Raw genomic sequence first — 13,522 nt, forward strand, 5'->3', positions numbered from 1 at the left:
GGTATGGAAACCTTTTTTTACAATACATTGTTACCTTTCTAATTATCTACTCTGTAGGAACAAGTTATCTTTATACTCTCCATCCCTTACTTTACTGCAGTCAGAGGGCCTGGGTGAAAAGCAGAATTCATACCTTTCAGCTCAAACTCATTCACTGGCTGCAAGACACTTGAGAAGGAAATAAAAGGGCAAAGGGTTGTGAGGGTGAAGAAAGGTGAAGGGAGGGACTGTTCTCCTCTGTTGGCCACCCCTGGGCTCCATGCCCAGTCTGGGATGCCCTGTACCGGGTGGACGTGGTGCAGGGTCTGACCACCCAGATCCCATCATGGGGTGGCCAGGGCAGGAGCACCGACTGCATGGGGTGAGGCTGAGGGAATGAGGGTAGTTCATTCATTGTAAAGAAACACATTTGCATGTACAGTTATACACATACCTATATGTTTACTGTACCTGTATCTTGGGTGAATTATTGCATATATGATGGGGTTGTAGATTGCAGAAGCTTTTGCAATAACTGCTGGCACAGATTTGGAATATGGTGTTAGGGTGTCGCCTCGACTAAAACAAAGCAAAAATATCACACACAGCTATGCCATGGATTAATATTAAATTGCTAAAACATAATACTCTTTTCAACTGTTTTTGTGCTGTGATCGCTTTATAAGAAATACCCCTGAAATGTTAATTCATTCAAATTCATTCTTTGCTCAGACGAAAGGCTTGCATTTGATAGTATGTACTTGGTTTCAATCATTTGGAGATGAAAGGCATGCAAATAATTAGTTATCTATTTAAGGATGACCAGGAACACAAAGAACCACCTTCCCTGTTTCTACACTAGGCAAAAAAAACCCAAAAAAAACCCACCACCAAAACAACCCCTGTTGTGACCATCTGGGAAAAGGGAATGTCAACAGAAAACAGCATCAAACCTAAAATTCCACACTGCACAGTAATGGGTGTCAGTGACTCAGCTGCAAACACTGCAGAAGGAAGAGAGGACTGGAAGCGGTTTGAAACCAATATTCTCCTCTTGTCATTAAGCTCCCAGAGTCAATCACATGTGATCAATGTCAGTGCAGGATAACCACAATTAATATAGAATAACAGAATGGTTTGGGTTGGAAGCAACCCTTAAAGACCATCCAACATCTCTGCTGTGGGGACAGACATCTTTCATTAGATGAGGTTGCTCAAAGCCCCATCCAAATCGACCTTGAAATCAAGAACGTGCACTGACAAGACAACAGGTCCCTTTGAAGTGGAGAGCAGTTGGAGAAAGATGGAAGTTCGGGGTGAATATGAGGGAATATAAACTCTTTTCTGCCTTCTGTCAGAGGCAGCAGTGTACGGAGTAAGCTTCTTGAAAGAACAGGTATCAGGAGAGAAGAGGTAAACTCCTCCAATTCATACAAAGAAAGTATCATGGAGGAGAGAAAACAATGTGTACCAAAAATGCAGGTAGAAAATTATAATGTTTTTAAAATACATAGACAAATAGTCCCTTTTCTGGCTTTATCCACAAGGACATAGCGAAGAATGCAGTATCACCTCCAACGTAATAACTATTAAAAACCCTTTCAAAAGGGAGATCTGCTTCTTGTGGGTGACAGTACGAATCATATTTACATTTTAGAATAATACATGCTCTTTTGATTACATGTCCACTTACCCCGCCCAGGCAATCAAGGTGACACAAGCATATGGAGACCAGGACAAGACAAACACAATGATGACCACAAAAGCAATTTTTGCCAGTTTCCATTCATTCTTCATGGACTGAGAAAGGTAGGATTTCTGGCTGCAGGACCCCAGCCTTTGAACATCTCTATGAGGGGGGAAAGATGCAGATATGTCAGCAGGAGGGAGAAAAAGTGAGGTGCACTATCTCTAATATGTTCTCAGCAATACGCAAAATGAAGCAGATTTAAACTTTCCTTGCTCTAATGCTTTTTTTGTTTTCTGATATTTAAAACTCTAGAAGGTAATTAATGAAATAAAATGGTCCCAGGCATTCTGTCTGAGCTTTGTTTACCTGTGGGACTGAGCCAGAACCCCTGGGACTAGAGGACGGGAATATCATACCCTTATCCTAACACAAGGAAGGTTTCATGTTGGAAAGGTGAAGAAATTGGTACCCCTTGCCCTTCATTGCTTTCAGAGGTGGAGCGAACAGAGGCACAGCTGCAAGCAAAAATCAAATCTTATGGCTCTTGCTTTCCAAGGGAGGAACAGCTTGCAGAAATCCCAGCTGATGAGGTAACGTGAGCTGGAATAGTCTGAGGAACCTGACCCCAAATGTTTATGGGGGCATTTTTACTTCCTTGCACATTTATTCACTAGAATGTTAGTATTTTCGGGGGGGGGGGGGGGGGGGGGGGGGGGGAGTACAACAGGCAGTCCTAATACTTTTACCAAAAAAATGTCCCATCAAATTGTCTTCTCACATCAGGTGAACATTTTTTATTAAAAAAAAAATGGTTTTATATAATTTGGCATAGAAATAACAACTTATGCATATCAGCGTTGTTACATGAAAATATATTTCAGGCTGAAGACAGTAATTACCAGCCAGCAGGATAACAAACTCCTTCCTGGTGCACTGTGAACACACTTGTAAAGTGAATTTACTGTATTAGTGAGCAAAAGGCATAAAAAAAAATCTTGCAGCCACTGTGCTTCACAGGTGTACAGGACACCATTGTTATAAGCACGCATTATTTGCTCCTTCGCTTGGTACCAAATATGCATAACCAAAGCATAGTAAAAACCAGGACCAAAAACATAGAGTTCAGTAAGAACTTCACTTTAGGCTTGTAAAAATGGAATTTAGCTTTGTGAAGCCAAATGAATTCAACAAGTGCCTGCAGGCAGATGCAAAGAAAAATCATCTGAGCTGATGACATTGCAAGCAATGAGAAGGACCCACAGCTCCAGCTGGTGTTGGATCAGACCAAAGTCATGTGCTCATGAGGAGAAAAATAACTGACAGAATGAAGTTACTTTACAGGGCTAACACCTGCTGATTTTTTTCCTTTTTTTCAAATATAGACAAAGAATTTGGAAAAAAATTGTCCTAACAAGCATAGCCAGATATTGTAAGTGCAGTTGTGATGCTTGAGTGAACCACAAGGTTTTCTGGGATGCCTGCCTTAAATAAAACTGTCAAAAAATATGAGGACAATAATACATTTACGGAGCAGCTCAAAGGCGGATGATGCCCCCATTGCTACATGCTGTTTATCATCCCTTGGGGCCAAAAATTGTGCTGGAATGCACAAGGACTGTGTTCCTTATATTGCAAATCTGAAATACAAATAATCCAAACTATTAAATTACCTGATGTATTATTAATTATCACAGTCTGCAATAAGATTAGAACCACCAGAGACTTCTTTCCCTACTACAAAATATATACATCCATTCCAGTTTTTACGTTGACAAAATTATTTCTGCAGTTACAGCTGTTAATGACCTGCCACTTTACCTCCAATTTCAGTTCAGATTAATTTTTGATTCAGATTTTTCTGCAGCTTAAAGAAATTGAGAAAATCTTCTAATACAAGAAAAGGAGATTTACTTATTTCACTACACTGCTTACCTGCCAGTACGTCTTATGGCCAGGAACATAGATAAATAACAATGGAATATTATTATCAGGGGAATAAAAAAAACGCAGCAACACAAAATCATGGTGTAACTTCTGTTTGCAGGGGAGTAGGTTACATAGTCCCATGTACAGGATATCATCAAGCCCTCAGGCACATAGGAACCTATGAAATACATGGAATACATTATTCGCACATGCACCCAAAGCTTCTGCAGTTGCTGATCCAACAACTGAGCACTTCAAATAAACCCCGTACTGTATATGTAGTCTTAAAGAGTTATGCTGGCCATATGATACATGTGGTCTGAATGCAGAGAGGAGGTCCTGACTGCCAGACCCTCAGATACACCTAATACTCCATCTGCAATTTATTCTGCTTGAATATAACCTGGGGGTAGGGAGGAGGGTATCTGCACTGCAATAGGTGCAGATATACAGTACAATGACAAACTATCAGGTTTGGCTAGGCATTTCCCTGAGAACTTACCAAAAAACCCATTTTTTTTATGCCCCGAGCAAGGCTAAACCAGACCACGTAGGGAACACTAGAAGAAGATAGAGAGCAGACAACATACTCCACCCCAAGAGCGGAGCCACACTCCATCCAAGTGAGTACAGCCACACAAGAGCGATGATCTGCATGGTGCGTTTCTTTGAAGTCCACTGTATGGATCGCAGGGGTTTAGTGATCACAAGGTAGCGGTCAACAGAAATAGCTAATAAAGTCACCATTGAGGTTATTCCGAAGAGTGCCCCACAGAAAGCGTACAAATCACAGCCTGAAGCAGAAAATGGCAATGTCAGGGATTTTCTTAAAACACATGCATTTTTTTTCTCAGAAACTGACAAGATAAACCTCTTATTTTTTTCCTGGTTGAGGAGTTGAGGACTTCTCTCCCATTAGAAGAATTTTCTTAGCCTCACAATCTCATAGTTATTAAATGTTTATTAGAAAAACCACAAATATTAGTGAAATACAAACCTATGTATTTAACAAGTCCTACTCCACTGCGGACTGCAACTGGGAACCTTTTGTCAATGGAAAACTGCCTCAAAGAAAATCCAATCTAATTAAAATTACATTTTCCTGGACTGTTGCCCAATATATTGATCTTAACAGGCTGCAGCATGACAGATGGGTGTTTCAAAAAATGACTTTGTTTTATGTGGCTTAAAATGTAGAAGTGGTTTAAATTTGATGGCTAAAAGACCAGCTGCAAAACATAGCTCTGGCTCCTACAGTTCACAGCAGCAGTTTTAAAAAAATTGACAGTTTTTACGTGAAACAAGTTTTTTCCCCTCTTTGCATTCAGGCATTTTGCCAGAGATGAAAACTTGCAGAGTTATACTGCCCCTAATTTGATTCAGAAACCTGAGTCAGTTTTTGCGATGTCTCATTGTCATCCTGTGTGGTTATAGACAACAGCCCACCAGGAATGGGAGGCAGTCAAAATATCAGATTTAATCTTAAAGCATACTTCTACTTTATAAGCCTTTATTAGTAACCTGCAGTTAAGGACCACATCTTACTCAGCCCAAATCAATCCCATCATTTGTGGCAGCAGAATAATTTACACTGATTGCACCTAAGGGGCTGGGGCAAGACTAAAAATATCCTCAAACTAAAGAGCAGCCCTTCTGTGCCGCTAAATAATACATGGTCTCCAGGCTTGCTCCACCAATACACAGCCACTACTTGGTGCAAATTTTCACCCAATGATGTGATGAGCAGTACCAAGCAAAGCATCAAGCCTTCTGAGAAACTTGCTATACCCACATTTCAGCTACAATTTGAGCATGCTTCACCATATCTTTCTTGCAGTTGGAAAGAAAGGAACTTAAATTTGCAGACCTCTCAACTGGTTATTGTTATTTAAATCTCTGAATCAAATGTGACATTCCTAGAAGCATGCTATTGGCTATCAACATACGTGAGATTCCTAGAAGCATGCTAATGGATATCAACATACATTTCTAAAAAATATTAACTCCCTCTTAAACTAATACAAAGAAAAATATTTAGAACTTAATAAAACTTCTCTAGCCATCTTCAGCCATAACCTCTGCCCTAAAAGCTAAACGGTAACATGATTACATGTTGATGTTGACTCCTCTCTTTCCAAAATAAGTAAGATGAAAGAATCAAACCTATAACACAAAACATGTGCTATCAAGCTGACTGATGATGTCAAGAACCGCGGCTGTCACTCAGGAATCTTGTGCTGCTGTCTCTACAGCACAAGCCAAGATTGTTACGCCTAAAATAGGCTGCAGACAGTGTAGAGTTGGTGATGTAAGAATTAATGTTGAAAAGTACCTATTTCTCCAAGTATCCACTTTCTGTGCAAGCTGTTGACAAAGCACATGGGTGCCTGAGAAGCCGACATCAGGAAGTCGCTCACAGCCAAATTCATTATGAAGTAGTTTTGGGGCGTCCTCAATTTCTTGTTGCTTAAAAACATGAGAAATAAGTGATGTAAAATAGACAAAGTGAACAGTTAACTTTATAACTTTGCTAGCCAGCATAAACAACTGTTATCCAGGTTGGAATCAATAGTTACTTACAGTCAATCAATTGCTCATCATCAGTCAATTACTCCAGCTACAGATGTAGTCATTTCAAAATGACTGATAATAGCAGGGGGGATAAAACGGACTGTTTTTTCTTCAAACGGAGGAGAATTCCAGCTGTGTTGAAATACGTGGATTTGTTCAGAAGAGCAGTTCCCTATAAGCACAGTAACACTGAGCATGTCCTGCACTGCACAAGATCAGGATCTGAAGCAGGGTATTGAGCCAAAGAACCTGCTTTTGGGGAATTTTTAAAAGCCCCGAGCTGAGGAGTTGCCATATTACCACTAACTAAATGACCCTTTCCAAAGTGCTACAGCACAATCAGAGCATGCACAGAGATTTGAAAACAATGCCTTTGTTCATATACATCTCATAAGAGAACAAAAGCTCTCAGCTGCAGATGAACAGGCAACATTAAATGCCACAACAAGGAGTGCGAAAGGGGCAGCCAGTCCGCAAGCAAAGTTAATCCAAAGAAAAAAACCACCACTTCTAGGTTTTTTTCCACGGCATCTCACCACTTCCTAGGGATATCTGGAGTTACAACCTCTTCGGAAACTTTCAGCTGGCATTCAAGATTACCCTTGGCTCTGGCTAAGAGGAATAAAGATACTGGTAACATGATAAAGAACCTCTTGCTTTTACTTGGTGTTATTTGGCTGAAAATGCCTTTGTCGCTCTGATCAAATACTATGTCCCACCAGGAAAGTTAATTTGTGAGTTTGGCTCACCCAAGTCTACCTTAAAACTGGCATTTTTGAAGGATATACTGAGAGGTGTAATACTCAGCTAGTAGTCCCTCAGTGTTAACCACTGTATTGGTTGCATGGTGAAGTTCAGACCTTTGATACCTAGAGTTTGAATTCAGGACTTTTCACAGTGTTAGGTACATATAATACAAAAAGAGGTGACTTTGCACACCCTGTGAGACACAGGGAGGAAGCCGAATTTTATAAATAGCTTTGTTCTTGCAACCTGCATGTAGTAATTCTCAATAGTTAGAAATAATTGTTTCTTTCCCCCCAAATGCCTCCTTCAGTGTACAAAGTTGAACAACTGAGGCCTTTCTGATGTGCCTTAAAATACTGGTATCTGCAGCTAACATGAATTTCTTTCCTCAAGCTGATAAGGAAATAATGAAAAAGAAATTGAGAAAGCCATCTTAATGCTACTGCAATTCTAACAAAATCTTGGGGTTTGTAACTGCCTGCAACAACTGGGTGAGAGAGGGTGCAGAGTTCACACCTTTGCATGTGCTCACCTGTCTTTGAAGGTTTTTGTACTTTGGCAATTTAATGCTTTTATTACACCAGCTAAAAATCAAATTTCAAGAGAAATGGAGAGCTTGCACTGCATTTCAAAAACCACGATCGTATCTACAGTTGCAGGGAATTCAGTTTCTCTTCTTCCTCGTATTAAAAGCCAGCTGTTCAAAACAACTAAACTAATCTATTCATCTTAAACATTTAACAATAGGGAGCTAATGCTTGATTCATAACCCCACCAGTGTTTCTAGCATTGTAAGCATGATGACAGCAAGCAGTGAGTGAGAAGGATATTAAAATCCAGCTTATATCCCAGTGAGTGTGGGACAGAAGGAGGCTATTTATTTTTTCCATGAGATTTCTGCATACTCTAGCTGCAGTAGCTTTGGCTGTCTATTACACTGTCAGAAGCCAAGCGAGCACACAAACTGACAGAAATCCTATGAGCTGCCTGAAGCAGGGAATACACTGATGGCATGAACTTATGTAGCACATTGCTTTCTTGGTCCATCCAGGACATCTGGGCTGCTGGGAAGAGCATCAGTTTTTGTCAAGTGTTTCTGCACATTCTAGAGAATAAGTGAAGAAGCCTGCAACAGGGAGACTGAGGTTTCTGCCATTGAAAGTATTAAACTCCTCTTTAAACTTTCATTTGGAATTGTTTCTCAAACAAGGTATTTATTTTCGCATTTTCTTCGATTCCTTAAAACATAAGTAATTTACACTGAGGTTATCAGTGTTGTGCATGGATGTATGGGGGGGGGGGGGGGTGGTTGCCTTTCCCCACTACTTATTGCCATCAGCCTTTGCTTGGAGATATAATCCAAGAGGGAACCAATGCAGAACATCTGCACACAGGCACACATGAACCTCAAGGCCAGTCAGATTAACCGTAAAAGGAATTTTTGTACCTGTAAAATGCGTAGAGGACTAGGAGGTTTCCAATGATGCCAATGAAGCCAATAATGAGCACACATGTTCCTACGGTGTAAAGAACATAGTCAGGGATCTCTGCCTTGGTCACAGCGTGTGGCTGGGTGCCCATGTTCAAAACCTGAATGGAAAACAGAGGGAAAGGAAAGCTTAGCCCATTCAGGACCCATTCCAGGGGACATGGGCTCAGCCTGTTGAAGCAAGGCAAAAAATTCACTTCCACAGCTCATGCAAATCAAATACACATCCCTGAGCTCTTTCCACATCCCTGTAATCAAGTTTCCCTCAACTAGCCTTCATGACTTTAACAGTACATATTTATATTTAAAAACATCAACGGGGAAAATAGAGTGGAGAAAAATACTAAAGCAGTTACTATGATGATATGAAAAAGGCAAAGATGTGCTAGCATAAAACTCACTCTGGGTAGCTGCTGCACTTCGGGGTGCAGAGCTAGCTGATGACACAAACTTGGATTCAACATGGAATAGCTTGTCATACTTGGGTTTTATTAGGACCACTGGTATCAAATCCCACACTTATAAACATTGAATTCCATGGGTCTCCCCAAGCTTCCTATCCACTAATTTACAGTGCTGCAAACCTGGGAATCCCTGTGGAAAAGGTAGGATACAGAGGTAAAACAGCAGCAGTAACATCACCTGTGTAAGAACAAATACATTCTATAGTCCTGATACTTCTTTCACTGCTCTTTATCTCCAGCACATGAACAAAACCCCACCAACTCTCTACATTGGCGTTTGGGTTTTTTTTTTTAAACAAATGCATATTTATCACTGGCTAAATTCAGCAGCAGGGCAGCCTACAGCTAACCCACTCGGCTCTCATTAGCATTATTTACAAGAAGAGTCTGAATTGCCTGATGGAGACCCTTATTTACCAAGTCAGAAGCAGCTAAGCAATGCAGAGCGCTCACACACATGATCAGATCTGGACAGCTTAGTCAAAGGTATGGCACCTTGTCACAGCTGAGGACCTGTTTTGCATTGCCATGTTTTGCCACTGTACAGCTCAGCCAGTGTGGGGTATGGGAAGAGGCTGATACGGGTCTGTGGAAGAGGAGCTAGGTGATGGAATAGGTTCAAGATTATAACTATTACCCCACTGTAGTATTTAAGCAGCCATTTGAAAATGGTGGGAACAGACTTTCCTGCACCCCCCCCCCTTTCCCACCCCGCTCTGTTGCTAGCTTCTAATCTCCCATACCGCAGTTTCTTCCTTCTACCTTCTATTACACCTTACTCGCCTATGAAGTGCACATACTACAGGTCTCTCCTTGTACAACAGTTCTACCTGTGGGCATTATCCCCTTCACTGTGTGGTCCCATTGTGGGTACTCCCCAGGGCAGGTTGGCATTCGGTGGCTGGGAGCACCTGATGAGATGCATCACACACCCTGAGCATCTGCAAGAGTGGATCTGGAGCAGAAATGCTGACAGCAAAGCTCCTGGGACTGAAGTGATGCAGTAAATGGTACAAAAGCTATGGCTTCAAAACAGAAAGCTGATTTCAAGCCTTCTCAGCCATTTGACAGATGCTACCACAAACGTGACACTTCACCAAAGGTAACATCACTGTAAAAGCAAAAAAAAATGAAAGGGAGTGTCTGCTGGTGGCTGGCTGCACTGGAGGACTGTCAATGCTATTCCCAGTGGTTAGGCAGCAAGAAATAATGTCACCCTGTGTAGCACTTACCCTTGAAGAAGGTGTGAGAGTATAAGGGCAGACAGCACTCGGAGAGGTGGCCCAGAGGGGAAATGCTCAGTGGCACCAGGCACAGACGGTGCTGTGCTCTCAGAGTGGGGCTGCCTGGGCACGCAAATTAACCCTGTTAAACTCCTTTCCTCTTCCCTCAAACCTAATCTTCTTAGCAGCACGCGTGCACTACATCGGAACCCTGCCTCATTTCTGGCAATGCATACCAGAGAGGCTAAACCGCAGAGAAAGGAAAAGGATCCCTTTTTTTCTTCCTTTCCAGCTTATCTGTTAGGCATGCTCAGGATTTATCCCTATATAGAGGTTTATTATGTAGCGGAGTATTATATAAATGTAATTCAGGGCAAGCAGTACTTGTCGGTCATATGCATTATGCTTCACCATATGGGAACTCACTGCTGCAGAAACTCATTTGAGAAATGGACTATGAATTTCACACCCAAAGGTGTCTTGCTTTATCCCTCTGCTGAAGAGAAGCTGAATTGGACGTTTTGGCCTGGTTTATTCAGTTAAGGGTGGTAAGCTGTGTCAAAAGCTGAAAAAAGTCTTCTGACACATTTCTAAGCTGAAATTACAGTTTGCTGGCGATACTGGCTGAAATGTAAAATATTGATGCTTACAGAGTGGAATTTGGAAGGCAATAAATACCAGAGATTACACAGAGCCTGCAATCTCAGCGAGAAGCTGAAGTGAGGGATGTTTAGATTACACAGCCCTTGTAGAAGTCATCATGCTTTCAACGGAGTTCATAAAATACTACGATGATTTTTGCTGTAATGTTAATAGCAGTAAGAACAGCTTTAAGATCTGAATGAAAAGATGACTATTACTCACTCTGTTGGTGTTACCCTGGGACAGCAGGATGTGGCAGGCATCCAGCTGTATGAAATGTGGCAAGCTGATAAAGACAGAAAACCATTCTTACACTGCAATTTGGATCCAAGAAGATAAATGTGCATATCTATGTGTGCGTGTATATATATATTTCAACAGAAAACCTGAACTCTGATAAAAAATAATTTAAACTAGTGGACATTTTCTACATAAAACAGTACAAATAGCTGCAAGCTAATCAAATAGAATTTATACCTCATTTTACTCACAATTTATTTCACTAATTCGGCATGATTTCACAATAGAAAAATAAAAATAAAGATTTAAATACTCTTAAGGTTGAGAATTTAAAATCTACTCTATTGAACAAATGCTGCTTTTCTAATACAGACCTGTTCTTGGACAGAAAAACACGAAAATGGAAACAAACCATCAGTATCATCAAGGCTTTAAGATATTCACAACATCTAAGATTTTTCTCTTTTCCTAGAGTACCACCTTTGAGAAGCTGGCCTTTTTGGCAATTTTGATTTACAAACTAAATACTCACTAATGTCAATATTTTTCTGTATGAAGATGAGGCCCAGAAATATGAAAAAAAATGTCTAAGCTTGGTGATGAGCTCTAATGAGAAGCTGTTTTTTGCTGATGTTCTCAAAAGCTGTTACTTCACGCATTTTTGGGGTACTTTTAGTTTCTCCCAAGTAATAAGAATAAAATTAAACTATAGGAGACTATTCCAAGTTGCTGTCACACTTTCCAAAACAAGAAAACCCAAATAACTATTACAAATCTTTCCAGATGACTTGTTAAGCAGGGCAGCAGCTAAGTAAAACAGGTTGCATTTGCCATTGTCGCTGCTGAGTCTTACCAGGTTATGTCTGTATTAGCTTTTCTCTTAGCGCCAAAATGATGTATGGTCAATGACAGCTGGTATGAATCAGCAAAAAATCAGTTTATAGTAGTGGAAGGGTCCTGTCATTTAGACTTGGTAAACCATGGATTCTGGACCCATCTCATGCCACCGCTCTCTAAATGCTAGAGTACACTGTGCAGCTTTACTTCAGTCTACTCCTTTTAATTTTAGTAACAGTGAACTTGGACCCCTTGAGAATGCTATTGGAAAACTTACAAAGTTAGAAGACATGCTGTGAGATGCTTTCCCAGCTTCAGCTGTTTCACACTGCCATGGTAACGGATGGGTGCCCTGGATTCAGCACGGCTGTTTCAGTAAGTTGTGTTTATGGGTGCTCAGTATCATTGCAGCCACATAATGTAGAATGAAAACCTTGTTCTGTATAAGGCACAGTCTTTCTCCTTCTCTTCAACGATGTGATTTAATGTAAAGATAATGAAGGCAGGCATTACTTTTTATTCAACCACTATATTGAATCTTTAATGGGTGAAGCAAGTTTTCCAGGGCCCATGTGAGGTGTGTTCACCTGTCCATTTTTCCCTCAGATTGGCTTTTCCTCCCTCCATTTGTGCTCCTGGAACAGAATCTCAAGCACACTGCTGAATGCACATCCACTTCCTAAATGAAGATTTTAAAGACACTGTCCAGAACAACCTGATGGCTTCACTCAACAATACCAACGTAAATAAGCAGCCCATAAAGATGTCAGTAATTGCAGCAAGGCCAGCTTCTGGCATACTTGGCTATCCTGCTTTGTTTGGCTCCTAAATTAATTCTACCATCACTTGTGTTTTGACTCTATGAGATGTTGGACCTGACAACTCTCATAAATCATGATATGGCCTTACCATTACATGCGATGTGACTACAACATCAAAATGCTGTCACCTACATGACTGCTTGGAGGGTTTTCATGGCAGGGCAACTAACAGATCTGCAGGCAAATGGAGGACAAATAATTAACAGCTGTCCCTCAGCTAGCTGGCAAAGGAAGCAGGCACCAGATATAAAAATAAACTTTGTCTATTTCTCCCAAAATAAGGGTGGAAAACAGAACAGATGAGAAAAGTTATTCTATGAGAGCTTTCGTAATTTGATTTTTAGTGACAAAATGATGTCCAAATAATTAGAGCCATCTGTTTCTGCTTTCCAACTGGAAGATTGATTAAGAATGCAATGCAGAAGACAAAAAAAAATAGTGGCTAAAAAAGGAGGGCAAGGGCAGATCCCTTTTAATGGGTAGGGGTAGAAAATAATGGAAAATGGTCGTATGATTGGCATTAGGTGGATATAAGAGTATCTAAAGCTTTATTTATGCTCTGATTTTGGTCATGGATGTAAGCTTATCTTGTGGAAATTATTTAGACTGAAATGAGCTTAAGTAAGGGCTTGCTTACATAGGGGATTAATGAGCACTAACAAGAGAGTGAATTAACAGCATAGGAGCCTCCCTGTGCTGACCTGCTACATGGATTCACAATGTACGAGTTTGATTTTACTGTAGTAAAAAATGAAGTCTATACAGTTACACTTTAAAGAAAAATGGTAAACAATACTTATGTATGATGAAATAGGAGCAATCCATGTGTACCAGCTATTAGGTAGTAGTTGGTAAGTTCCTTGTAATTTCACTGATGGTCAACGTAAGAGGTA

At 40.6% G+C, this 13,522-nt stretch overlaps 1 protein-coding gene across 12 annotated transcripts in view; it reads right to left on the reverse strand.

Moving 5' to 3' along the window:
* The window catches only part of LOC121090611 (melanopsin-like), a 46,777-nt gene that overhangs the window by 17,525 nt on the left and 15,730 nt on the right, over positions 1 to 13,522 (reverse strand). For 10 of the 12 annotated variants that reach the window (XR_005828643.1, XR_005828639.1, XR_005828641.1 and 7 more), the window contains 6 exons: positions 8,361 to 8,503; positions 5,928 to 6,061; positions 4,186 to 4,389; positions 3,602 to 3,773; positions 1,673 to 1,828; positions 451 to 558 (listed from right to left, as the gene is read on the reverse strand). Coding sequence is in view for 7 of the 12 variants with exons in the window: in XM_040599342.1 (XP_040455276.1) it covers positions 451 to 558; positions 1,673 to 1,828; positions 3,602 to 3,773; positions 4,186 to 4,389; positions 5,928 to 6,061; positions 8,361 to 8,503 (917 nt within the window). In the remaining 5 variants the exon portion in view is untranslated. The remainder of the gene's footprint in view (positions 1 to 450; positions 559 to 1,672; positions 1,829 to 3,601; positions 3,774 to 4,185; positions 4,390 to 5,927; positions 6,062 to 8,360; positions 8,504 to 13,522) is intronic. The other 2 variants (XM_040599333.1, XM_040599382.1) reach the window with 2 other exon arrangements.

The sequence above is a fragment of the Falco naumanni genome, chromosome 1 (genome assembly GCF_017639655.2).
Source record: "Falco naumanni isolate bFalNau1 chromosome 1, bFalNau1.pat, whole genome shotgun sequence".
In the NCBI taxonomy this organism is placed as follows: Eukaryota; Metazoa; Chordata; class Aves; order Falconiformes; family Falconidae; genus Falco; species Falco naumanni.